The sequence below is a fragment of the Canis aureus genome, chromosome X (assembly GCF_053574225.1).
Source record: "Canis aureus isolate CA01 chromosome X, VMU_Caureus_v.1.0, whole genome shotgun sequence".
In the NCBI taxonomy this organism is placed as follows: Eukaryota; Metazoa; Chordata; class Mammalia; order Carnivora; family Canidae; genus Canis; species Canis aureus.
Window position 1 is genome coordinate 65,101,181 of NC_135649.1, and position 26,664 is coordinate 65,127,844.

The following is a 26,664-nucleotide window of genomic DNA, read 5'->3' on the forward strand; positions in this document are numbered from 1 at the left end:
GATGGGCAGGTAAGCAAGTGTCCTTAAGTTCATAATCTTATCCAGGATGAAGAGGCAATCAACTTATTTCAATGGATGCCAGGGGCTGGAGGCAGAAAGAATTCCCTTGTTTATCTTCCCTACACCAAATGACAACATATAGGCCTTTAGTGACTTTGTGGAAGAAAAATGACCTTAAGATTGACAAACTTTATAGAAGCCTTGTTTCCCTTAATAAATATTTAATTAAAAAATAGCCAAAAACATGGGAATTTTCAATAATTTGATTTTTATTTTAAACATTATCCAAATTCTCAGAATTGTATAAATTTGGCCAGATTTTTGTGTAAACCGAAAGGACATCAGAAGAATCCTAAATCAAGGAGAAGCATGGTGAGTATTTTAAAACTGTTTTCTAGAAGAAAGCATCCTGTGCAGGGTATATCTAGGACAAAGGAAACCTTACAGAATGATGTCTTGGTGGGTGTTCTTAGTGTAAAAGGAAGGATAGTAAGTAAATTAATAAATTATCTTTACATACATAGAGGATTTTTCAATCGGGTAAAGCACATTATTTAGTGCCTTGTTTTTTCACCACATAAACACAATTTTTGTATTAGACTTCTGAGATAACTTCCAGTTGCAAAAGCTTATTCTTCTTTAAGTTAAGGCATTTTTGTTTCCTTTATGCTCTTTTCAATGTAAAGACCAACCAGTAATAATCTATTAGAGGAGCTTCCAGTGATTTATCCTGAAAAACTTATATGAGTTTCAGAAAGACAGAGTAAAGCCTTAAAAAAAACCCTACAAAACACTTGAGGGAAATGTACCAGCCAAATCTCAGTTCATAGGAAGGTTAAGAAATTAAAGCATAATTATGAAACTGAACATTACAGTTATATACTTTTTTTTCTACTGCCCACCTGACATGTCTTTTTTTTTATTGGTGTTCAATTTGCCAACATACAGATATACTAAAATGATTATACTATAATCTTTTTTAAACAAGTCTGAGTTGCATATGGAACAAGGAGTCTCTTGCAGAGATAAGAAGGAAAAAGACAAAGAGAAATTACAAAAATTTTGAGGAGCTTAAATTAGTTCAGTACAACAATCCACACTAGGATGCTCTTACCTATGATTACTAAATACATTGATTCCTTACTCAAACTATTTGTCTCTATTCTAGCAAGGAGCTGAATCTAGAGTGGGATTTGGAAAAACAATGAGATTCATAACCAAAAGATATGAATCTGAATCCCAACACTACCATTATGAGATGGAGGGCCAATTACTTTATGATTCACTTAATTTTTTTAAGTAAGCTTTATGCCCAACGTGGGGATTGAACTCACAACCATGAGATCAAGAGTTGCATGCTCCACTGACTGAGCCAACTAGGTGCCCCAATTCAATCTTAATTTTTATAAAATGAAAACATACTTAAAGAAAATACAACTTATATACATATATAATTTATTTATTTATTTATTTTAGAGATTTATTTATTTTAGAGAGAGTGTGTGTGAGTGGGGACAGGGGTAGAGGGAAAGAGAGAATCTTCAGACTGCCCGCTGAGTGCTGATCCTGACTTGCCGCTCAATCTCAGGACATAGAGATCATGACCTGACCAAAATCAAGTTGCTTGCTTAACTGACTGAGCCACCGAGGTGCCCCGAAAATGCAGTTTATATTGAGGAAATCAGAGAAAGCCTGAGTAGGAAAAATTTAAAGCTAGCCAGGCCTATAAATGGTCATCATGTGAAAGCAGTACACTTCAGGAGACCAACATCATGTTGACATCTGTAAAGCATCTAAAATTCTAGAGATAGAAATATGTAGGCATGGGAAAATGGCCGTTCACATAACATACATACATTCCTTAATTTTGAATTCTTAAGATATTGATTATTTATCTGAATAAGAATATGTATAATTGTGGTGTACCAATGTGAGATAGTGAGAATCATCCGCATTGTGTGCAAGCAAAAAAAGTATAATCTGTAGAAAATTTAAAAACATCAATAAAACCAACAAAATACTGGTCTGTTTGAATTATCACCATGATCTGGCAATTTTAAAAAATGTCAGTGATAAAATACAGCTCTCCAGAAAAGTATTTTGTCTAAGGTCTAAACACATGATGAAGTTACTGTTGAGTTTTATTAATATATATGTAAGCTTCAAATAGCACATACTCATTACTACTAAGCATTGTATTGTTACTTATAAGTAAATTCTGATAACTCCCAATTATATTAATGGCAACTAATGCACACAGACTCAGCTACAGGAATTCCTTTGAAGAGTACGTTCAAAATGGTTTAGAATCATTGAAACTTGCTTTGGGTGCAGTTCATGTCTCCAATCATCTGGAACAACATTTTTCTTTAAAACTATAGTTTCAGGGATGCCTGGGTGGCTCGGTGGTTGAGCGTCTGCTTTCAGCTCAGGGTGTGATCCCAGAGTCCTGGGATTGAGTCCTGCATCAGGTTCCCCACAGGGAGCCTGCTTCTCCCTCTGCCTATGTCTCTGCCTGTCTCTGTTTCTCTCATGAATAAATAAAATAATTTTAAAAATAAACTATATGGGTGACGGGCACTGGGGGTTATTCTGTATGTTAGTAAATTGAACACCAATAAAAAATAAATTAAAAAAAATAAATTAAAAAAAATTAAAATAAACTATAGTTTCAAAATAAATAATGACAGTGCAGTGAATGTCTCTTTATTAGTCTCCTATTGCTGTTGCAACAAATTACCAGAAATTTAGTGGCCTAAATTTTTTAAATGATTGTAATTTTCCCTTGTGTAAATGTCAAAATTAGTCTCTGCCCTTTCCCTGCCTCCAAAAGATATCATGGAGATAAATAACTGGAATGGTATCACATTCTGAATAAATCATAGATGTTTACATACCATATCAAGCCTGGCTTGATAACATCTCCCAAATAATTCAAAGCAAGGTTCAAAGCCCAAACTTCCAGGACTCTAGCCACAATGCTATCACCTACTAAAAGGATTCCCTTTCTTCTAGTTTCCAACATGTTCCTTACCTCTTTTAGAGCCTTTGCCTACAGCATCCTTAAAGTCCGTATTACTACTGACAGACTGTTTAAAGCAAAATTTAGGCTTTCCCTATCATACTCCTCAAAATTCCTCCAATCTTCACCCACTGCCTAATTCCAAAAACACCCCCACATTTTAGGTACTTGATATAGCAGCACTCCACTTCCAGTACCAGCGTCTGCAGCAGTACTCTACCGCTCCATAACAAATTACCATACAATTAGTAGCTTAACACAACACCCATTACTATCTCACAATCCTGTGGGTCAGGAATCCAGATACAGCTTAACTGCGTCCTCTGCTCAGGGTCTCACAGGACCAAAATCATGGTATCAGCCAGGACTGCAAGCTTATCTGAGAATTGAGGTCCTCTTCCACGTTCGCTGGTTGTTGGTATAATTTAGTTCCTTCCAACTGTGGAGTGAAATTCTCGTTTTCTTGCTGGCTGTCAACCCAGGAGCCTTCTCAGCTCCCTGAGGCTACCTTCAGATCCTTGCCACATGGCTCCCTTGTCTCACAACACAGTTTTTTGCTTAAGACCAATAGGTGAGTATCTTCCGCTGCTTGTCTCAATTAAGGACTCATGTGATTAGGCCAGACACACCTAGGATAATCTCCCTTTTGATTAATTCAAAATTAAATGGTTAGTAACATAAATGCAGGAGTGAATTATACAGAGCATGTATGCAAGGGGTGGAAATCTTGAGGCCATCTTAAGAATTCTGCCCATTCTCCCCTTTGACCTTGGATGCTGTATTGGATTCCTGTCCTTACAGTGCTGCTGAAGTGTTCCATGTTCTTATTTCCCTCCCTTTTCCCAGTTTGTATTTCCTTGTTCTTGGACAGAGATGCTTCTTGCTTTAAAGTAGGCTTTCAATGATTTATTTCTTTTCTCCATAAAATCAAAAGGAAGTAATTAAGACAGTTTTCTTGCTGGTTAATAACCTGGAAAAGGCCACCATAGGCAGAACTGTATACATAATCTTTATTCTTCCCCAGGTCCTCAAGCAACATGTATGGACACATGTTCATGGATATTTAAGAATGTATAAGCTAGAGAAAGTCAATAAAGCAAAGTAGTTCTTGACTTTAAAGTCTGTCTAGTATAAAGTAACACTCTGCTACCCATTTAAAAGCATTTTTTTATAAGATGAAAAGTCTAACAAATGTTTTAAATACTTTTAAGAATTGGCTGAAAAGAATCCATAGAGAAACCTATTTGCTTTCTGCACAATTGTTGTCTAGTTCAGCTCTTGCCTAGAAAATAATTCATCAATTAAGTTTAACTTTTATTTTTCTTCTGTCCCCTGGGGAAAAAAGCCTCACTTCTCCCCCTTCTGTGCTCTGAAAGATCCTTTCTTGAATGATCGTGATGTGATTAGAGTTTTAAGACTATTTAATGTATGCACTATAAACACTGTGGCTTCTTCTAAATAGTTTTAGCAATCAAGGTCAGCACATCTACAGGGACATGCACAAACCTTTATACATATGTAAAGATAACTGAAACATGCACTCCTAAAAGTCATTAGATGAAAAGAAACCCCTCCATCTATAGAAAACCAACTAGTCTATTGTTGGAGTCTGACAAAATATCATTTAAAAATGTTCATTTTATGTTACTATGTGAATGTATGCTATTTTCCATAGTTTTATGAAAGGGATGTCACTCTACCAGGCTTTATATTTAATTATTAATTTCTGCTAGCTTTCAGGTAACAACTTGTATACCAGAAGAGAAGCAGGTACTAAGGAGGTCATTTCCTGCTCTTCTAATGTGAATTGGGCTACATTCACTACTCTGACAGGTTCAGGCCCCAGCTTTATCTCCATAGAGTATTCATCAAATATTTTGCCAGATATATCAAAGAAAATCAGAAAACTATACTTACTCAAATAGCAGGAGTCAATTCTTACATAGGAACTTCTAATCCCAAAACCATATACAACTTACAACAGGTTTGAGGAAACTTCACTATAGGAAACAATCATAAGCATTTAAAAACAGATATAGAAATATGACAAAGAGATCATATGCCTGAAAAAAATCTGAAGTGTCACATACTTTGAAATGTCTTTTAAAAGTAAATTATAGATGGGTAGCCCTGGTGGCGCAGCGGTTTACCGCCGCCTGCAGCCCGGGGTGTGATCCTGGAGACCCGGGATCGAGTCCCACATCGGGCTTCCTGCATGGAGCCTGCTTCTCCCTCTGCCTGTGTCTCTGCCTCTCTCTCGCTCTCTCTGAATGAATAAATAAATAAATCTTTTTTAAAAAAGTCAATTATAGATATAGTCATAAGAACCCAAAGAAATTTATTTATAAAATTTCTTACTTGACCAGTGGTGAGAACCAAAAAACACTCAACTAAAACCCTACTAAAAGTCTTTAAGCTGGTTCATACAAGAGAACAAGCAGAGTAGCTCTTGATTATTAGGCTATAGGTCTTTCAATTGCACAAGGACATACATTTATTTTTTAAAATATTCTATTTATTTATTCATGAGAGACACAGAGAGAGAGAGAGACAGAGACAGAGACAGAGACATAGGCTGAGGGAGAAGCAGGCTCCCTGCAGGGAGCCCAATGCGGGACTCGATCCTAGAACCTTGGGATCACGCCCTGAGCCAAAGGCAGACACTCAAACACTGAGCCACCCAGGTGCCCTGGACATACATTTAACCACAGGGGTCTGTGCAAGTGGCATCATGGTATCTGTAGACTTAGCTGAGTCATAGCTTCCAGAGTGCTATTCCCTGTCTACTTTACATAGCTATTTCACTACTCTTGTGGATTTCTTTGTTGGCTTCTTTCTCTTTTTCTTCTCCTTTGTTGGTTTTTGCTTTTTCTCTTTCTCTGTTGGCTCCTTTCTCTTCTGCCTGTGCACTGTCAGCTCCCTTCCCTCTTCCATGGTTGCCTTCTTTCTCTTCTTCTTTGTCATAAACACTGGTGTAAACTGCTTTGTTATAGCCTTCCCGGTTCCGAGCAATTTCAATAGCAAGAAATTGTATCCTGGGGGCTGAAAGGTGAATAGAATTGATTATTGTCTTAGTCCCAGTTACTTCTCTAAACCCACTGGAAATCTATTGACAAAGCTGAACTAACATCAAAGCATTCCAGTACAGTCATAAACTTCAGAGATATGGAATTCTAATCTTGTTAAATGAGGCTGAAAATACTTAACCATCTTATCTCACAGTTATTCAACAAACAGTAACATGACCTTTAAATATATAACAAATGATTCCCAAATTATTCACGTCACTAATTCATCAGTAAAACCAGATCCCTCACTCTCCTTATACAGAAACAATTCCAGAGGCAAGAATCTCACCAAAGATGGTGTTTTCCTCAGTGTAGCCCTGAGAACAATCCAGTCGCAGCAAAGTACCATAGTTGAAGTCTTCTACAACCCCGTCAAACTTCAAGCAGAATGGTCTCCACTTCTATAAAGGCAAAAAGATGCCTTAGCTGATAAATGCAGGAGGCTGGTAAAGTCATGCCAGGAGAAGGAACTCCACTTCCTCAGTAAGGAAAATACCCGTGGTGAAAGAGACTAGGACTGAGTTGATTTCTACTTTCACTAGCATTGAGTGTCTATGTTATTTATTGTCTTTATATTTCCCAACATGAACAATATTTTAACTTGACAAAATATTTAAATCCTTGACTACAGAATTAAAATATGATTTCTTAAATATATTCTGTTTTGTTTTTAAGTTATTGGTTAACTCAGCCAAAAATAGTTATTCATCTCCACTGAAGCACAAAGGAGACAAAGGCAGCAGGAATCTGGCACAAAGATACAAAGTTAAAATTTAAGAAAGAAGTCCATTCACTAGAGGTAATTTTCCAAAGATCAGTAACAGAGTTAACGGTTAACAGTAACAGTGTTAAAAGTTTACATTTTTCATAAACCAAGGACCTACTCTCAGGGAAATACTTTCTCCACTGTAAGAATTTTAGCACACTGTAAAAGTATGATAATCAGGTCAGCAATGGGAAACATAAGATTTCCAATTATCCAAGGCCCATGATAATGTGAACTTAAATCCAGAGAATTTAATCACCTCTCCGTACCCTATTTACTAATTATCCATCCAAGCCTTCTGACTAAACTACTGACAGAAGTAAATTTGTTCCTCTTCCCCTGAAAGGGCTGGATAGGAAAGGATGCAATGTCCAAGTCAAAAAAAAAAAAAGAAGAAAAGAAAAAATAGATCCAATGAACATAAAAAACTTATAAACCAGAAAAACATTTATTTCATTTCATAATTTACTTATTAGTTGCTTATAATTACATAAAAGGCTGGTTCTTTACATATTTCATTAAAAATTAGTACTGAAAAAATTTTAAATGTATAAAAATATATTTACAATAAATAACTGTTGGTCAGATGTTAGGCAATATTTGAGAGAATTCTTACCTCTTTAGCGGACTCTGATTTGAGCTCTTCTGGATCCAACACATCTATCCTGAGTTTCTCGAAATTTTTCCGAAACTCAGAATAGATTTGGTCATCCACTTTGGTGAGTTTCAGGAACTGTGGGTCAACTGATGAAATCAGCTGCCAGACATAAGATAACATAGTCTCTAATTTACACTTCTATCCCCCCTTCCCCAGATAATCTTTATGGTTCTAAGGGCAGAAGAATTATTAGGAAGTACAGACAAATGAAATCATAACATAGTTTTCAAGGGCCATAATATACTACAGTCCTTGCTACCCATTCACACCCTTGTAGTCCCAGTACTGGCTGGTTATTGCCCTCTGTGAATTGTTCATTCAGTTGTCAAACATTTACTAGTTGCCCACTATGGGCTATGATCATTTTACTGGTTAGCATCAGAACACCAGGCAAAGAAGTACAACTCCCCATTGTCAAAACAAAATTCACTTCCACCTCCCCCTTATTCTCTTTGGGTAAAATCTCCAAAATGTATATGTTTAACTTGCTGAGAATAGTGATTAGTGAAGAACCACACGCTACAATTACATGTTTCATTCTCCTTAATAAGGAAGACAGACAACTCACCTTGTAGTAGACTTCAGCATGCTGCATTGCTTTCATGGCCCAAGCCATCTCGATATCAGGCTGCAAAAGAGTAAGGAATACCAGGTTAGAATCTCCCAATCCTGCTACTAGAGAACAAATTAAGGATGTCTGTGGATGTCTAGTTAATGTCAACACTGCCAAACTTGGTGTTACTGTCAATGGATAAAAACTGCTCTAATGGATTTGGAAAATATAAAACTTTTGTCCTTATGAAGGAAACTGCCTACCAAAAGAAGCTGCTTGCACAGTCTAATCAATGGCATAAGCCACTGGCTCTTTTTCCAGCAGCTAGTGAAAGTGTGGGAGACTATATAAAGCAGTAGATAGACTGCCTTCTGAGAAATGAATTAAACCATTGTAAAACTGACACAGTATATTCACATATTATCACTGAGTTGTTGGAAGAACAAAGTAAGATAATGGAAGTGAAACACCCTTCACTTTCAATACTGTAATATAATCATCATTTGTGTTTATCAAATAGCCAATTCCCAATCCATTACACTTAAAATTAAATCAGTATTGTGAAGCAGGATAGGTTATAAGTAAGCCTTATCAAGTACCCACCACCTGTTCCACTTCAATCTCCCACTCCAAATAGATGATGTATTTTCATTGACCTCAGCAAAGCCATTTGCATTTTTATCTCCATGCCTTATACCATGTCATTTGTCCAATTATACTTGGAGGATCCAGTTAGAGATTCACTTTCTCAGTGAAATCTTCCTCTACTTTCTCAGCTCTTAGAGGTTTCTTTTTTGGCTAAACTTTAGATCTTATACCCTAATGTAACATACATCAATCACATTTTTATTTGAGTGTTACTACTATTCTCATGTCCCTGTGTCTTGTCTCAAAAATATTATATGCTTTCTTCTTAAGGATCTAAACAAGACATACCATAATTCAGCGTCACTTTACTGCATAATGCAATTACTCGGGAATCTTTAAAAAATACTAATTTCTGACATTCACTGCCCCCCCTAGATATTTTGATTTCATTAGTATATTTTGGGACCTGGACATTGGAAGATAAAAAAAAGCTTCAGGTGGTTCTAGCGAGAAAAGTAGGGGAACTACTTCCACCTGCATTTATTCTGGGTTTGTGGACCAAAAATGTTAGAATGCATGAAAAAGCGCGGTTTCTGGAGGGCATGATGAGGGTTCACAGCTATCAGCGGGTTACGATTTCGTGGCAGGCCCTGCAGACACGCCAGGCTAGCTGGGTGTGTGGGAGCTGGGGGTGAGTCATACTCACATCATTGCCATAAGACTCGGCTGGGAGAGAAAGAGCATGTGCCACAGACACCAGTTCCCCGGGAACCTGGAAAGGGGGAAAGAAAGGGGAGAGAGGGAGTTCAAAGTTCGACCCGACTTGACTTCCCCACTCACCCGACCCCAAAGCAGCGTCTCACCGGCTCAGCAGTTCCCCTAGTCGTCTCCATGTTGAGCCCCACAAAGCCAGCACCAGTTTCCCGGAAATGACTATTTGCGCGCAGTGTATGCAGCCTGTTGGAAAAGGAAGGAGGGCCGGCAAGAGTGGCTCTCTTTCCGGCTGCGCTTGCGCGCAGCCTCCATCGCCTGGGGGCATTTGTCCTTGGCCCCTCCTCATCCGCCTTGCACGCACTCAGGTATTCCTTGCTGCGCAGACTGGCGGCATAGACTGGGATACTCCGGGCTTCACAGGTGGTTGAATGCTCATTAATATCGGTGGTGAGGGATCCCTGGGTGGCGCAGCGGTTTGGTGCCTGCCTTTGGCCCAGGGCGCAATCCTGGAGACCGGGGATCGAATCCCACGTCGGGCTCCCGGTGCATGGAGCCTGCTTCTCCCTCTGCCTGTGTCTCTGCGTCTGTCTCTCTCTCTCCGTGTGTGAATCTCATAAATAAATTTAAAAAAAAATATCGGTGGTGATCATGCGCAAAACCTGAGTTAAAGCTTTCGCGTGCCCACTGCGCTGAGTAACCAGCAGAGATTCGGATTCACACTCTCCATCTGCAAGCGGGCACTCCCCGCCCCGCTCCAGTACTCCCAAGGAGGGAGTCCATCACAAACAAGCGTGTTGTAAGGCAGTGGAGTGGAGGGATGAAGAATTTAGTCCCTGTTTTGAAAGAAACACATACAGTGAGATAGCATATAAAGTGTTCATCACTAAATACCGTCATGTACTATAGGAGCAGAAATAGAGGTTACATAAACTGAAACATGAAGGGTAACCAACAAAGCAGGCAAAGCAGGCAGGGAAGGACACTCCAGAGAGTGGGGAGTGCATGTGGAAAGGCACCTGGAGAACAAAGAGCCACCCAGGTGCCCTGACTACATAATTTTATATATAGAAAACCCTAAAGACTCCTACAAAAAACCCGGAACCAATGAGTTCAGTAAAGTTGCAGTGTGTCAGTATACAAATATATGTTGTGTACTTATATATTAACAATGAATTATCAGAAAAGGTAGTAAGAAAATAATCTGATTTACCAATTGTACCAAATTCAATAAAATACCGAGAAATAAATTTAACCAAGGAGAGTAAGAGCCTCCACACTGAAAAATATAGGACAGTAATTAAAGAAATTGAAAAAGACGCAAATAAATGGAAAGATTTTCCACTATCAAAGATAGAAAAAAATCACCGTTGCTCAGATATCCATATTACCCAAAGCAATCTACAGATCCAGTGCAATATCTAAAAAAAACTGCAATAAAATTTTTCACAAAAATGGGACAACCAATCCTAAAATATGTGTGGAACTACAAAAGGTCCTGAACAACAAAAGCAATCTTGAGAAAAACTAAGAAGGCTAGAGTCATTACATTCATGGATTTCAAACTATATTACAAAGTTATAATAATCTAAACAACATAATATTGGCATAAAAATAGACATACGGATCAATGAAAAAAACAGAGAGTTCAGAAATACCCACGCATATATGGTCAATTAACTTAAAATAAAGGAAGCAAGAATATACAATGGGAAAACAATAGTCTCTTCAATAAATGGTGTTGGGAAAACTGGTTAGCTACATAGAAAGGAATCAAACTGGACCAATATTTTGTTTACTTAAAAATTATTTATAATTTTTTTTTATTTATTTCAGAGAGACAGAACATGAGAGGGACAGAGAGGAGCATAGGGAGAGAGAAGCAGACACCCTGCTGAGCAGGGAGCCCAACACGGGCTCCATCTGAAGACTCTAAGATCATGACATGAGCCAACTGCAGACAATTAAACGACTGAGACACCCAGGTACCCTGGACCAATATCTTATACCAAACACAAAAATTACATCAAAATAAGAGTTGAAATGTATTTGGATATGAATTCTGAGAAATAACAAGGGAATTAGAATCCATAGAGCTTTTTGACTAATTGGATATGAGAGATATAGAAGAATCAGGATTCCAGTATGAGTCCCAAATTTCAGGATAAGATGTGGAAATGCATGCATTGAGCTTAAAAAACAGCGAGAGGAGGGATGATGGTGTTTAATTTGAGGAGTTGAGTTTGAAGAGCCAATGGGACATTCAGATGGAACTGACTGGTTAGAGGGAGATCTGACCGGAGATATACATCTTATAGCTGTTTCTTTAGGTTTAATTGAGCTGTTCAAAGGAAACTCTGAAGAATTCAAAGACACAAAGATCAGTTCACAAAGAACTATTTATGAAGAGGCAAAAAGGCAGAAAAAGTGAGTGTGTGTGTGTGTGTGTGAGAGAGAGAGAGAGAGAGAGAGAGAGGAGAGAGAAAGGTGAATAGTGTCCAATCCCCTGGGTTGAGTACATTAAGCCCACAAATATCGAGAGGTCACTGACAACCATAGCAAGAGCAGGCTTAGTGGAATGGTGAGGGCAGAAGTCAGATGGCAGTGGGTTGAGAAGGGAGTGGGGGTTAAAGAAGAGATGGCAATGACCATAGGAAGTTCTTCTAAAGAGTTGAAGCTAGAAAGAGACAGGAGGTCCAGGGACTTTTTAAAATTGTGGTGAAATACACATGACAGAGAAGTTGACCCCCTTAACCATTTCTAAGTATACAGTTCAAGAGTGTTAAGTGTATCCACACCGCCGTGCAACAGAACTAGTTCTTCTTGCAAAACTGAAAGGCTGCACCCATTAAACAACAACTTCCATTTTTCCCTCCCCCCAGTCCCTGGCAACCACCATACTACTTTCTGTTTCTATGAATTTGACTACTTTAGATACCTCATACAAGGGCAGTCATATAGTATTTGTCTTTTTGTGACTGGCTAATTCCACTTAGTAGAATGTCCTCAAGGTTCATCCGGACCAGGAATTGAGGTTCTCACAAGATTGGAAAAGCCAATTGCTCTGTACCCGCAAACAGCAGCAGATCAAACTGTCATCCAGGGCCTTTCCCATTGCCAGGCCAGGCAGAGCTATCAAAATAAGCATTGGCCTTTGCACTCACACCGATTGTTTCAGATGGACTCAAGGTAGCTGGTTACTAAAATAAGAGAAAGAAGGATGGGCCAGGAACATAAAAGGAGAGAGTTGGTGGACTTTAAGAACTATATTGAAGAAAGACCTTTGGGTGTGGGGTAAGAAACATGGAGATGGAAGTTCACCTGGGATGATTCTTTCTCTTTTCTGGAAGGGCACCACTGAGTTGACCTTCAGCTTCCTTCGAAGACAGGTAATATGGACATGCCATGGATGGATCCAAAGGTGTCACCAGTCCTGACTAAGGTGCTGAGGTATCTGTAGTGCCAGGGATAACAGGGGTGTGGAGAAAATGAAAGCTGTAATTGCTGGAGCTAGGGTACCATGGGGTAGAAGAAGGCATCTGACGTTACACGTCAATGGAAGCAACTTCCATTATCAAATATGTTTGTCATTGGCAAGGCAGTTGGGTGAGTGCCGCTAGTTGCAGTTGGTAAAGCCATGTAGATACTCCTTAAAAATATGGATCACATGGTCATGGTGGCTGTCAGACTACATGGGGAGACAAACTTGAAGGACCTTGAAACTGGTCATTAAAAGTTGAGAGGAAAAATAGGACTATGGTCAGAAACCATTTAAGTTAGTCTGCTATGAAAATATAAAATCTGGATAATAAAAGTGTTTCCTGTAATATTCCTGTAAATTATGTGGTTCATAAAACCTACCGGGGCTGACTTGCGTCATCTTATAGTAAGTGTGCTTCATGCCAAGATAGGATGTTAGAGATGGCATCTTGAGTGATTGTGTCCACGGGGTGTGTTCTATGGCCAGGAGGGAGTGCAACCATGACCCCAGGATGCTATTCCAGATTGGAACTTGTCCCAGAAACCTTGCTGTAAGACCACCTCAAAATACATAAACCAAAAATTGAAAGAATTACAAGCATAAACGGACAAATCCAGTAAAATGGTGGGATATTTTAACACGTCTCTCAGCAATTGACTGCTCAAACAGCCTACTACCTAATAAGAATTTAGAAGTTTTGAACATGTGAACAAACTTGACTTAGTGGATAAATCCCGAACCCTAAACCCAACAATTACATAGTACCTGTCACTGGCAAGCATCTATGCAACATGCATAATAAATGTATTATTGGTGGCACCTGGGTGGCTCAGTCTGTTAAGCGTCTGACTTTGGCTCAGGTCATGATCTCAGGTTCCTAGGATTGAGCCCTACATCAGGCTCTGCCCTCAGCGGGGAGCCTGCTTCTCTCTCTCTCTCCCTCTGCCCCCCGCCCCTGCTCATGTGCATTCTCTTTCTCTCTCTCAAATAAATAAAATCATAAATAAATAAATAAATAAATAAATAAATAAATAAATAACAAAGTGCTTTTCAAAAAAAAGAAGTAAGAAAGAATCCAATTCATGCACACAGGCTGGAAGCCATAAATGGTATGAGGTAGAGTGTCCTGGGGCAATGAGGTCAGTGAGATATGAAACATGAATCCAGCAGCTAAATAGGCAGATAGTATTGTAGGGTGTAGTTCTCATGGACTGTTTGGCTATTGGACTATAGGACAGGAAAGCAAATTTGATTGGCCTTGAAACTTGTGACTAAAAGTTGAGAGGGGAATAAAAAGCTGGGGTCGTGGTCAGAAACCATCTGAGAGAGTGTGTTCCGTGAAAACTGAAAACCTGATTTACAAAATGTAACAGGGGCCAGGTAGAAGAGATGGCTGGTGCCATCTTGCTGAAGCTGTTGCGTGTGAATGTGGTGATCATATTCCAGGACTGTTTTGTGGTCAGGAGGACATACAATGGCCCCTTAAGATGCCATCCTGGCCATCTGACACAGTTGTTATAGGAGGTAACACAATGCACTGCATTCCTTTTGACATAGAGACTCACAAGTCCCTGAAAATCTTGCTCTGTCTTGGGATACAGTGGCCAGGAAGGGTTGACATCATGACATTGACACCACCCTCACTGAAGGAAAGGTATGGGCATTCACTAGTCTCCATAAGTCCCTCTCAGCTTTGTGTCATGTCCACAGTCTCACCTCCATCCCACCCCATTACCATCAAAAGTAGCTCTAGTGTTCCCAGGGGTGCTGTGATAAGATAGTGCTGCCAGGCTGGCCATGGACTCCAGCTACTGCTCTTTTGTCACAGATTTGCTTCTCAGGAAGGAAAACTCAAGAAACACCACTTAATATCCATAATGCCAACTAGTGATAAGCTTAGACCTTGAATCGAGTCTTAATTCTTCCATCTATTGTTTTTGTACAGGGTCTGTCTCCCTCTTCACCCCCTGCCTGTCTCCTTCCCTCCCTCTTTCTCTTTTTCAAATAGTGAAAAGAAAAATACTCAACTTGAAGAGTTATTCTGAGATTGATGTAGTGTGAAACCTAATTTAGAAAAGCGGCTCAGTGTATGAAAACTTTGCTTTTATTTGTGATTCAACAATAGCTGTAGAAAGAAAGGAGGAGCTGCTCCCTGCTGCCACCTGCAGCACAACTTAAAGTCAGAAGGCCTGCATCATTCCTGAGTACTATACCAGGGACCATGAGACAATTCAGGGCCCTTGTCCAGAAAAAAAAAAAAAAAAAAACAATCAAAAACAAACCCCTGACAAATTGAAAGTGAAACCGACACATCAACAAATGTTTAATCGTTCTACCCTAAAGAAACTCTGGTTAACTTGATTGAGTTATGAGTCTGTTTCGCAGTGGTTGACCAACCACCTATGAGACTAACTAAGACTGGAACTTAATCGGGAAGAATTCTTGCAGCCGTGTGGAAGAGGCCAAAAGGGACCGAAAGTAACCTCTGTGACGACAAACCCAAGATCTCTCCCATTCATCATGTTTATGTCACCATTTTCTGAACATGTGTCTCATGAAGGGGCGTGATTCCCAAATGCACATGCTCAGAAAGGAGGACACCCCCCCCCTTTGTCCCTATGTGCAATCAGCATATTCCATTCAACCCTACATACCCCTTGACATCCTGACCCCTTATCCTTAAATACACCCAACGCCAACCCTTCGGGGAGGTGGATTTGAGAAATGTTCTCTTGTCTCCTTGCTTGAAATGGCCCTTGTCTGAAAACAAAAGTGGCAATGTCTTGTAAATGAATGGGACCTGCAGAATATGGGATGGGTCCTGTCAACAGAATTCACCAATAAAATCTGCTATCTCTAGGGCAACTGGTGGGCAAAGTTGGCCCTTCAAACCTATGCATAGTTAGGAAGTATGTAGGTCTGGAGTAGCAACACTTCTCCTGGGTAGGTTTTGGGAATTCAGAACTTCTAATACCTTGAGAGACAGATAGGAGAGTCCAGCAAGTCATAGTAGAAGGTGTCCATTCCTAAAAGGAAGGACTTTCATGTTCATGCTCTTTCACTCCTCGTGTCTAATGTCCCTGGTGTGCCTGGGGATTGTGTTACATACAGTATGATAGGCAGGCCCCCACCCCCACCCCACCCATAAAGCAAACCTGAGACTAAGAAGAGGGGGCTCCCATTATAGGGCTGGATGTTATTTTGCCATCCTGCCTAAGATATATTCTTATCTGAGTGTACAGACCCTGGTTTATATTGCAAAGTGTGTTTGCAGATTTTTTTTAAAGATTTTATTTATTTATTCATGAGACACACACACACACACACACACACAGAGAGAGAGAGAGAGAGAGAGAGGCAGAGACACAGGCAGAGGGAGAAGCAAACTCCATGCAGGGAGCCTGATGCGGGACTCGATCCCCAGACTCCAGGATCACGCTCTGGGCTGAAGGCAGGCGCTAAACCACTGAGCCACCCAGGGATCCCCATGTGTCTTTGCAAGTATTATAAGAGCCTCCCTTTTTGGTACTCCACCTTCAATGTGGCATTATCTCTTTACCCACAGTGAGGTTCACATTCCATTTAGTTTATATTTTATCTCCTCCTTGTGTTCCTAATTTTTTACATGCAGTAAGTATATACCTCATGAAATTTTCCATTCAATCTCCAGTATTGGTTGAGAGCCTACTCAGAGGTGTGCCCATATGTGGCTAAGCCCTAGGTATATAATAGTGACAAGGCACCCATCCTAGTGAGAGGTATTGTTACATTAAGACTGATCATTAAAAATAAGATAGTAGTAATTGAATGACAGAGATTACAAGGAATAAATACAGTGGCTGACATATATTAGAGAAGTTCCACGATTTTTTGTTGCATGAATGGATTGATAAAAATACACCCAGGGCGTTATGGGAAGATGGAGAGGGGCTCTAAGCTATCCTTAGGGGATGGTGGAATCTGTACAACTGAAGAGAACACATTCTGGGCTAAAGTTGGAAGCTTCTGATGCCTTAAGTTTCCAAGAAAATTCTGGGAGTATTGATTTAATATTGTTCATGAGTAAGGGTAAGGAAATAATCATTCTGTGAACTGCTGAGTCTGGATCACATGGGCCTCCGACTGCTCCATGCCAGTCAGTGTGGTGTGTGTGTGTGGTGTGTGTGTGTGTGTGTGTGTGTGTGTGTCTGTCTGTGTGTCTGTCTGTCTGTCTGTGAGTAGATGTTTAAGAGAGAAGGTGCCTCCCTAGGTACAGCAGGGGTAGTTCAAAGTGATTTGAAATCAGGCCAGATTTAAAATCACCTCCTCCTTGGAAATTACCAACCTTATTCTCCTCTTCAGCCTCAGGGCCATGATGCTTTATGAATAAAGTAAAGTATGTCATCTTTTAATTCAGAGGCACCTGAATTTTATGATCTGTGTGACCTTAGGTAGGTTTCTAAGGCTCATGGAGCCTTGGTTTCCTCACTTCGAAAGTGAAGGTTATAGTCGCGCTTGCCTCACTTGGTTGTTTTAATGATGGAGTTATATAATGAGTGAACATATGAGCTCTTAGAACAAAGCCTGGAGCCTAATAAATGCTCAGTAAATTCTATATCATTCAGGATGCCATGGACTTTCCAGACATAGCTCAGACCAAGGCTCTGAAAAAAAAATTTTTTTTTTCTGCAAACGTTCCTTTGCTCCGCATCTGCTACGGAAGAGGGAGGCTCGGGGCAATGAAGGGGAGAAATAGGCATAAGTTAGCCATGGTACTTGGGGGTCCAGCTGCAACTTCCTGGTGCTAGGGTGAACTAGGGCTGTCACACTGGTTGGGCATAGACCCCAAAAAACAGCAAGTTTTCTGTCTTGCTGCAGTGGGTCATAAATTTTCCTCAGCAGAAGCTCTGAGAGCTTCACTAAGCAAGCGCAATACCAGAAACTTATCATCAGGACTTTGGGCTTTAGTGGCAGCAGCCCTGGGTTTCAAGAAGAGAAATGAACTAAGCCCGTGGCCGGTCTCTATACATAGTCTCTTATTTGTCTTTCCCTTCTTTCCTTACTTTGTCTTTATTCTGTGTGTGTGTCTCTGTTTCTCTCTCTCTCCCTCCCTCTCTCTACTCCTCTTCCTCTGCTCCTTCTCTTTTTTTTAAGATTTTATTTATTTATTCATGAGAGACACGCAGAGAGAGATAGAGACATAGGCAGAAGGAGAAGCAGGCTCCCTCTGGGGAGCGTGATGCAGGACTCGGATCCCAGGACTCTGGGATCACGCCTTGAGCCAAAGGCAGACACTCAACCACTGAGCCACCCAGGAGTCCCTCCTCTGCTCCTTTTTTCCTTTTCTGCTTTCTCATAATCACAGAACATTTTTAATAGAAACATAAAACAGTTTTTAATGTTATTAACACTTGATAATCCAAGCCCCATCTACAAAGTTTCTCAGCTAGAAATGTGGAAGATTTTCTTTCGGTTGTGTGTGTGTGTGTGTTTTCCTAAATGATCAGAACAATTTGGTCATTTAGGACTTGGATCAATTCTTTAATCACAGCACTCTTAAGCCTCCCCCACGCCCATATTTCCGATCTCCTCTGTCATTTCATTCCATTCCATTCCATTCCATTGTATTCTATTCTCGGGTGAAGATACGGAATCATATGTCCGGATATGCCATCGAGCCTGTCCATCCATGCCTAAGCCTGGTGATAACCTTGGTGGCCATCACATACCCCAGCTGGGACTGCTGAATATGTTGATTCAGAGCTCACTAGGAGTTCTGGAGCATCCAGAGAAAAAGGCAGGGATGAGATTGGCGATGAGCCTCTTCTGCTGACCTGGTGTTAACCCTGTTTTTATTCAGCCGCATCTACAAAAGAATCCAGGGCACTGGACCCAGGTATCAGATCTCTCTGAGAGTGGCTCCTGTGGTGCTTGGTGGCACAGGGGCATCCTTTGGTCTGACCACAGGCCCACCAGTTGCACATGGTGGTCACCCACCATGAAAGGAAGCCATTTGGCCTGTGCTGAGTGATTTGCACTGCTTCATCACTCTTATTATGGAAACAACTCTTCTGGTTTTTACTCTCAGCCCCTCATTGGATTCATATCCAGTCCCATAGGAACTGGGCCAGGGGACCAACCTGGGTAAGGGATATCACCACTCCCCTCACACAGCCACAGTGCTGTTAGTGGGCCATGCTGGGCTTCCTGGTTCTTTCTTCCTTAGGATTTCATTTCCTAGTCCTTTTCCATCCCTAAATCAAATAGTCCTCTGATAGAAAAGAAATGGTATTTCACTGTGACTAATTATTTTAATTGCCTAACCAAGAAACAGACTCTTAACTCTAGAGAACAAACTGATGGTTACCAGAAGGAAGGTGGGGGGTGGGGTGGGGGTATGGGTTAAATAGGCGATGGGGATTAAGGAGCGCACTTGTGATGAGCACTGGGTGTTGATGTATGGAAGTGTTGAACCACAATACTGGACACCCGAAACTAATATTACACTGCATGTTCACTAACCGGAATTTAAATAAATAAAAAAAAATATATATATATATATATATATTTTATTGCCTGACTAATGTTGGGGCTAAGCATCTTTTTCCATCTTTTTCCATGAAGGATGGGGGTAAGTGGGTAGGGGGAAGGAAGATCATTTTTGCAGATCATCACACATGCTCCCAGACACAGCAATGTCTGGGATGCAGCAAGGGACACCACTGGATCTCATGGTAGTGGGTTATGTGCTATATTATCTTACTCCCATAGGAAAGAGACCCATGGGGAGTAAATTAAGAACTAAGAGTGACTATACATTGGTTGTGGAATTATGGTGTTTTTTTTTTTTAATTCATCCTGGTAACTTTCCCCAATTTCCAAATTTTCCCTGGTGAGGATGTCAAGTCCATATGGTGGGTTAAACACAAGAACAAGATCTGGAAGGAAGGGCTGGCAGTGCCGGTCAGAGAAGACTGAGTGAACTGGCTCCAGAGGCATTGCCTAAGGCCATTCCCTGAGGTGGAAGGAAGCAAAAGAGAGAAACCTTCTGGGCCTTGACCCTGAACCTTCCGGTAATAAATAACTCATGACCCTCAAACTATTTGTGCCCCATTGGCTTTCCTGTGCACCTCCAAATTGATGAAATCCCATACCACAGATTTCCAGAGGCCTGGATTTCCAAGGATTCAGTCGTTAGAATGTTTAGACCTAACCAGGGCACTTCCCACGTGGCTCTGGGGATCAGTCCTCTAGGCAGGATCCTTCTAGGTAAAGAAGGCTTTGGCGATACCACATTGCCACTGAAAGTCTAGCCTCTCTTGTATTGCGTATTCCATTTCCCCATCTTGGGCTAGCAGTGCAGGCTGTGGGAAATTATCCAAGTAGGGAGGGGACGATCATACTGGATAAGCTGGGGGAGGGAGCCTTGGAAGTTTGGTGGATTCACATGGATGGAGAAAGCCAGAGATAAATGACCACAAGGGTGATGAGTGTTGTTTTGTAGAAAGGCCCCAGTAAATGGACTCAGATCTTCTTTTTCTGGCAGGCAATATGTATACACTAAGATAGAAGGTAGCTGTCATCACGGATCTAATGGTCTCAGTGGTGGCTGGTGACTCTATTTCTTCTCAGAGGGTGAGCTGTAGGACAAGAATTTAGTACTGACCAGACAGGTACACCAGCAATGCTATTGGTGGAAAGAGTAGCAAAATACATAGCATTTGGGGATATGATCAACAGATGTGCTTTATTCAAATGTTGGCATGCACAAGGGGCAAGCAGACTTGGAGACTTGCCATCAAAAGCTGGGTTTAAAAAAAAAAGTCTGTGGCTGCGGCATGTATCATGTGGCACAATCACCCCAGAAACAGAAGATTTTATTAAAAGTATAAGCTGATTCCAGTTTGAGTAGGGCAGAGTGAGTGAAGGGGAGAGGAAGCCCCGGAGAGTTAGCCAGAAATTAAATCTGGTATTCTTTACAGGCCGAGAACTGGGCTTCCTTTTTTTTTTTTTATAATAAATTTCTTTTTATTGGTGTTCAATTTACCAACATACAGAATAACACCCAGTGCTCATCCCGTCAAGTGCCCCCCTCAGTGCCCGTCACCCATTCACCCCCACCCCCCGCCCTCCTCCCCTTCCACCACCCCTAGTTGGTTTCCCAGAGTTAGGAGTCTTTATGTTCTGTCTCCCTTTCTGATATTTCCCACACATTTCTTCTCCCTTCCCTTATATTCCCTTTCACTATTATTTATATTCCCCAAATGAATGAGAACATATAATGTTTGTCCTTCTCTGATTGACTTACTTCACTCAGCATAATACCCTCCAGTTCCATCCATGTTGAAGCAAATGGTGGGTATTTGTCGTTTCTAATGGCTGAGTAATATTCCATTGTATACATAAACCACATCTTCTTTATCCATTCATCTTTCGATGGACACCGAGGCTCCTTCCACAGTTTGGCTATTGTGGACACTGCTGCTATAAACATCGGGGTGCAGGTGTCCCTGCATTTCATTGCATCTGTATCTTGGGGGTAAATCCCCAATAGTGCAATTGCTGGGTCGTAGGGAAGGTCTATTTTTAACTCTTTGAGGAACCTCCACACAGTTTTCCAGAGTGGCTGCACCAGTTCACATTCCCACCAACAGTGCAGGAGGGTTCCCTTTTCTCCGCATCCTCTCCAACATTTGTGGTTTCCTGCCTTGTTAATTTTCCCCATTCTCACTGGTGTGAGGTGGTATCTCATTGTGGTTTGGATTTGTATTTCCCTGATGGCCAGTGATGCAGAGCATTTTCTCATGTGCATGTTGGCCATGTCTATGTCTTGCTCTGTGAGATTTCTCTTCATGTCTTTTGCCCATTTCATGATTGGATTGTTCGTTTCTTTGCTGTTGAGTTTAAGAAGTTCTTTATAGATCTTGGAAACTAGCCCTTTATGTGGTACGTCATTTGCAAATATCTTCTCCCATTCTGTAGGTTGTCTTTTAGTTTTGTTGACTGTATCTTTTGCTGTGCAAAAGCTTCTTATCTTGATGAAGTCCCAATAGTCCATTTTTGCTTTTGTTTCTTTTGCCTTCGTGGATGTATCTTGCAAGAAGTTACTGTGGCCGAGTTCAAAAAGGGTGTTGCCTGTGTTCTCCTCTGGGATTTTGATGGAATCTTGTCTCACATTTAGATCTTTCATCCATTTTGAGTTTATCTTTGTGTATGGTGAAAGAGAGTGGTCTAGTTTCATTCTTCTGCATGTGGATGTCCAATTTGCCCAGCACCATTTATTGAAGAGACTGTCTTTCTTCCAATGGATAGTCTTTCCTCCTTTATCGAACATTAGTTGGCCATAAAGTTCAGGGTCCACTTCTGGGTTCTCTCTTCTGTTCCATTGATCTATGTGTCTGTTTTTGTGCCAGTACCACACTGTCTTGATGACCACAGGTTTGTAGTACAACCTGAAATCTGGCATTGTGATGCCCCCAGCTATGGTTTTCTTTTTTAAAATTCCCCTGGCTATTCGGGGTCTTTTGTGATTCCACACAAATCTTAAAATAATTTGTTCTAACTCTCTGAAGAAAGTCCATGGTATTTTGATAGGGATTGCATTAAGCGTGTATATTGCCCTGGGTAACATTGACATTTTCACAATATTAATTCTTCCAGTCCATGAGCATGGAATATTTTTCCATCTCTTTGTGTCTTCCTCAATTTCTTTCAGAAGTGTTCTGTAGTTTTTAGGGTATAGATCCTTTACCTCTTTGGTTAGGTTTATTCTTAGGTATCTTATTCTTTTGGGTGCAATTGTAAATGGGATTGACTCCTTAATTTCTCTTTCTTCAGTCTCATTGGTAGTGTATAGAAATGCCACTGATTTCTGGGCATTGACTTTGTATCCTGCCACGCTACCGAATTGCTGTATGAGTTCTAGCAATCTTGGGGTGGAGGCTTTTGGGTCAGCGGCGAAGAGGGAGAGTTTGACTTCTTCTTTGCCAATTTGAATGCCTTTAATGTCTTTTTGTTGTCTGATTGCTAAGGCTAGGGCTTCCAGTACTATGTTGAATAGCAGTGGTGAGAGTGGACATCCCTGTCTTGTTCCTGATCTTAGGGGAAAGGCTCCCAGTGCCTCCCCATTGAGAATGATATTTGCTGTGGGCTTTTTGTAGATGGCTTTTAAGATGTCGAGGAATGTTCCCTCTATCCCTACACTCTGAAGAGTTTTGATCAGGAATGGATGCTGTAGTTTGTCAAATGCTTTCTCTGCATCTAATGAGAGGATCATATGGTTCTTGGTTTTTCTCTTGCTGATATGATGAATCACATTGATTGTTTTACAAGTATTGAACCGGCCTTGTGTCCCGGGGATAAATCCTACTTGGTCATGGTGAATAATTTTCTTAATGTACTGTTGGATCCTATTGGCTAGTATCTTGTTGAGAATTTTGGCATCCATGTTCATCAGGGATATTGGTCTGTAATTCTCCCTTTTGGTGGGGTCTTTGTCTGGTTTTGGAATTAAGGTGATGCTGGCCTCATAGAACGAATTTGGAAGTACTCCATCTCTTTCTATCTTTCTGAACAGCTTTAGTAGAATAGGTATGGTTTCTTCTTTAAACGTTTGATAGAATTCCCCTGGGAAGCCATCTAGCCCTGGACTTTTGTGTCTTGGGAGGTTTTGGATGACTGCTTCAATTTCCTCCCTGGTTATTGGCCTGTTCAGGTTTTCTATTTCTTCCTGTTCCAGTTTTGGTAGTTTGTGGCTTTCCAGGAATGCGTCCATTTCTTCTAGATTGCCTAATTTATTGGCATATAGCTGTTCATAATATGTTTTTAAAATCGTTTGTATTTCCTTGGTGTTGGTAGTGATCTCTCCTTTCTCATTCATGATTTTATTAATTTGAGTCTTCTCTCTTTTTTTTTTTTTTTTTTTATTTTTTTTACTCTGGGTGAGATCAGAAGCCATCGGCAGGCTTTGAGCTGAGGAATCACACGGCTTACAAAATACATCAATGCAAAAGAAAATCAAGATTTCAATAAATATATTGGGTGAGGAAATCAAGGCCAAATTACAATGTGGAAGTCTAATCAGATGAACACAAAGCACATGCCATAAGGTTCTATGCATTTACTGCCAGTTGGCCAGAGATGTGGATCTACGGTTTCAAGCTGCCTAAATAGAAAGAGAGAAAGTTGGGGCACCTGGGTGGCTCAGTGGTTGACCGTCTGCCTTTTGCTCAGGTCAGTGATCCCGGGGTCCTGGGTTGAGTCCCGCATCGGGCTCCCTGCAGGGAGCCTGCTTCTCCCTCTGCCTGTGTCTCTGCCTCTCTGTCTCTCATGAATAAATAAATAACATCTTAAAAAAAAAAAGAAGAGGAAAGGTGATCACCAACAGGAGTCACAGTATCCCTGAGGTCAAACCTGAATGCCTGCACAGAAGGAATAACTATGCTGTTCCCTGAGGTAGGTTTCTCCCAGGAGTCATCCAAGGGAGGTTACCGTATAATGAGTGAACTTCCTCTCCAACACTGTCCCAACACCTCTCAGATACAACAGTAACATTCATGGACATTTTTTTTTTTTTTTACAACACTCCTGTGTGAGCACAGTTGAACAAAGTAGTTTGTTTCCTTACCCTCACCACCACTACCAAATTGTTTGTGAACAGTGTTCATTGATTCGTGGGTGCCCTAATGTGTTTTCTTTGCTTGTCTGTTTCACTGTTTGGTGTGCTATTTATCGTCTGTTTTTGTTCCTCAGGGTTATTTATCCTCTGCCTATTATACGTGTTAGAAACAGTTTTCTTTGTCTTTGGGATTTTGTCGATGATGGTGCAACCATAAGGGGAAATTGAGGGAAACAATTTTGTGGGGGACATTAACATCTCCCTCTCACTCTTCACTGGATTAAAAAAAGTTGAACGCACATGGAGGATGTTGGTAATACATATTTATTCATTCAACGAACATTTATTGAGCACCTCCTACATGCCAGTCACTACTGTGACAAATGAGTGAACAATCAGACATACATACTAAACAACCACCACCACCACCCTGGCTTTGAAGAGCTTGCCTTCTAGTGTGCAGACACAAGCAAACAATCAGAATAAGGAAGTAAATTACATAATGTGTTGAAAGAACAAAATGCATTCAAGAAAAGAACAAAATAAGACAAGGTAAATGGGAATTGTATGTGTGGTGGGGAGGGGCATTTGAAATTAGATGTTTAGAGGTAAGTCGCGTTGAAAGGGGACATTTAATCAAAGACATAAAAGACATGAGGGAGGTAATCATGCAGACATTTGTGGGAAAGAATGTTCCAGGCTGAAAGAACAGATGGTGCCAAAGCCCTTTCTTTGTGGTCACTGTGGCCAAAGGGGAATGAGAAAGGAGGAGAGTACTACGAGACAAGAGAGGTAACTAGTGGACAAATCACATATGGCCTTGTAGGCAATTATAAGGACTCTTAATTTATCCTGGATGAAACGAAAGCTGCTGGATTTAAGCAGAGGCATTATACGATCTGATTATATGTTTTAATAGCAGTATTTTGGCTGCTGGATTGATTATCAGTGGGGCAGTTTGGAGAGGGGTGGCGGGCGGGAGGGTGAAGCAGAGAAAGAAGTCAGGAAACGATTTCAACAAGCTAGGGGGAAAAAACTGATGGTGGCTTGTAACAGGATGCCAGCAGTGGAGGTGGAGAGAAGTGGTCAGTTTCTGGACATATTTTGTAAAAAGAGCTCACAGGATTTCCTGACAGGTTGAAAATAAGGGGTGAGGGACGCCTGGGTGGCTCTGCGGTTGAGCCTTTGCCTCAGGGCGTGATCCCGGAATTATTCCGGGATCCAATCCCGCATCGGGCTTCCTGCATGGAGCCTGCTTGTCCCTCTGCCTGTGTCTCTGCCTCTCTCTCTCTCTCTCTCTCTCTCTAATAATAAATAATAAATAAATAAATAAATAAATAAATAAATAAATAAAATCTTAAAAAGAAAAAAAGAAAATGAGGGGTGAGTACAGCAGCATAGTGAAGAATCACTCTCAAGTCTTTGGCACAACAACTGAATGAATAGACTTGCCATTGCCCTGCGATGGAAAGTACTGCAGCTGAAGAAGGTTCATATGGAAAGATGGGGGAGTTCAATTTTGGACTTGTCAATTCGAGTTGAATTAGAAAGGGAGGTCATCAGCTAAGAGTGAGGATGGGAGAGGCAGTGTTGGAGGTTTGGAGAGAGAAAATAAGTTGAAGTGAAAAACAAGAGTGGATAGGGATGGGGGCATGAGAAAAATGAGCAGTTTGAGGATTTGAACTAAATATCTTGTGGAAAGGTGTTTTAGTGTAAATAGTGACACTGCATGTTCAAGATCAGACAATGTTCATTCTTTATGATGCAGTCAGAAAACTGTAGCTTTTGCTGGCCTTCCAGGCTGTGAAAGGCAAGATTGGCTCTTGCTGGAGAGGGTGGTATGGATAGGCCTGAGCAAAGGAATCAGTTATCTATGTTTACACTTACTTTCTCAGTTGTGCTGAAGAAGCGCAGATGGGCCTAAGACATGATAGAGCGCATGTCACCTGGACCCCCAGCTCATGCAAAGCTGCACTTTGAGCTTTGCTTATAGAGAAAGAGATCACACAATTAGGCAATTTGTCCCAAATCTGAAAGTGACAGACAGGTTGGAAAGAGCATTCAGAAGATGAAAAAGGAAACCAGTAAGCCCCATCATCTTATACCAATGGGAGATAAGTAGAGACTGGCTCATGAACAAATTTCAAAGCCCTGCTGGCCTGCTTGTTCCAAACTGCTGTATGAATAAATACAGATTCTACAAAGTGCTTCATCTGAGGCC

General features: G+C 40.8%; 1 protein-coding gene and 1 long non-coding RNA gene across 3 annotated transcripts; one reads left to right on the plus strand and one right to left on the minus strand.

Annotated features, from left to right (window-relative positions):
• Positions 1-251: 251 nt before the first annotated feature.
• Positions 252-9,856, minus strand: PBDC1 (polysaccharide biosynthesis domain containing 1). Of its 2 annotated transcripts, XM_077888844.1 has the most exons (6): positions 9,519-9,850; positions 9,362-9,427; positions 8,083-8,142; positions 7,473-7,613; positions 6,380-6,491; positions 252-6,064 (listed from the first exon to the last, which is right to left on the minus strand). In XM_077888844.1, the coding sequence occupies exons 1-6, from the start codon at positions 9,546-9,548 to the stop codon at positions 5,811-5,813; spliced, it is 663 nt and encodes a 220-aa protein (XP_077744970.1). In that variant the 5' UTR covers positions 9,549-9,850; the 3' UTR covers positions 252-5,810. The 2 variants fall into 2 exon arrangements, with proteins under 2 accessions (XP_077744970.1, XP_077744971.1); XM_077888845.1 differs by lacking the exon at positions 9,362-9,427 and having other exon boundaries at positions 9,496-9,856.
• An 8,616-nt stretch (positions 9,857-18,472) lies between these two features.
• LOC144308094 (uncharacterized) lies at positions 18,473-24,617 on the plus strand. The gene is made up of 2 exons (XR_013374740.1): positions 18,473-18,722; positions 23,777-24,617. It is a non-coding gene; the product is annotated as an uncharacterized LOC144308094 (long non-coding RNA).
• The last annotated feature ends 2,047 nt before the right edge of the window (positions 24,618-26,664 follow it).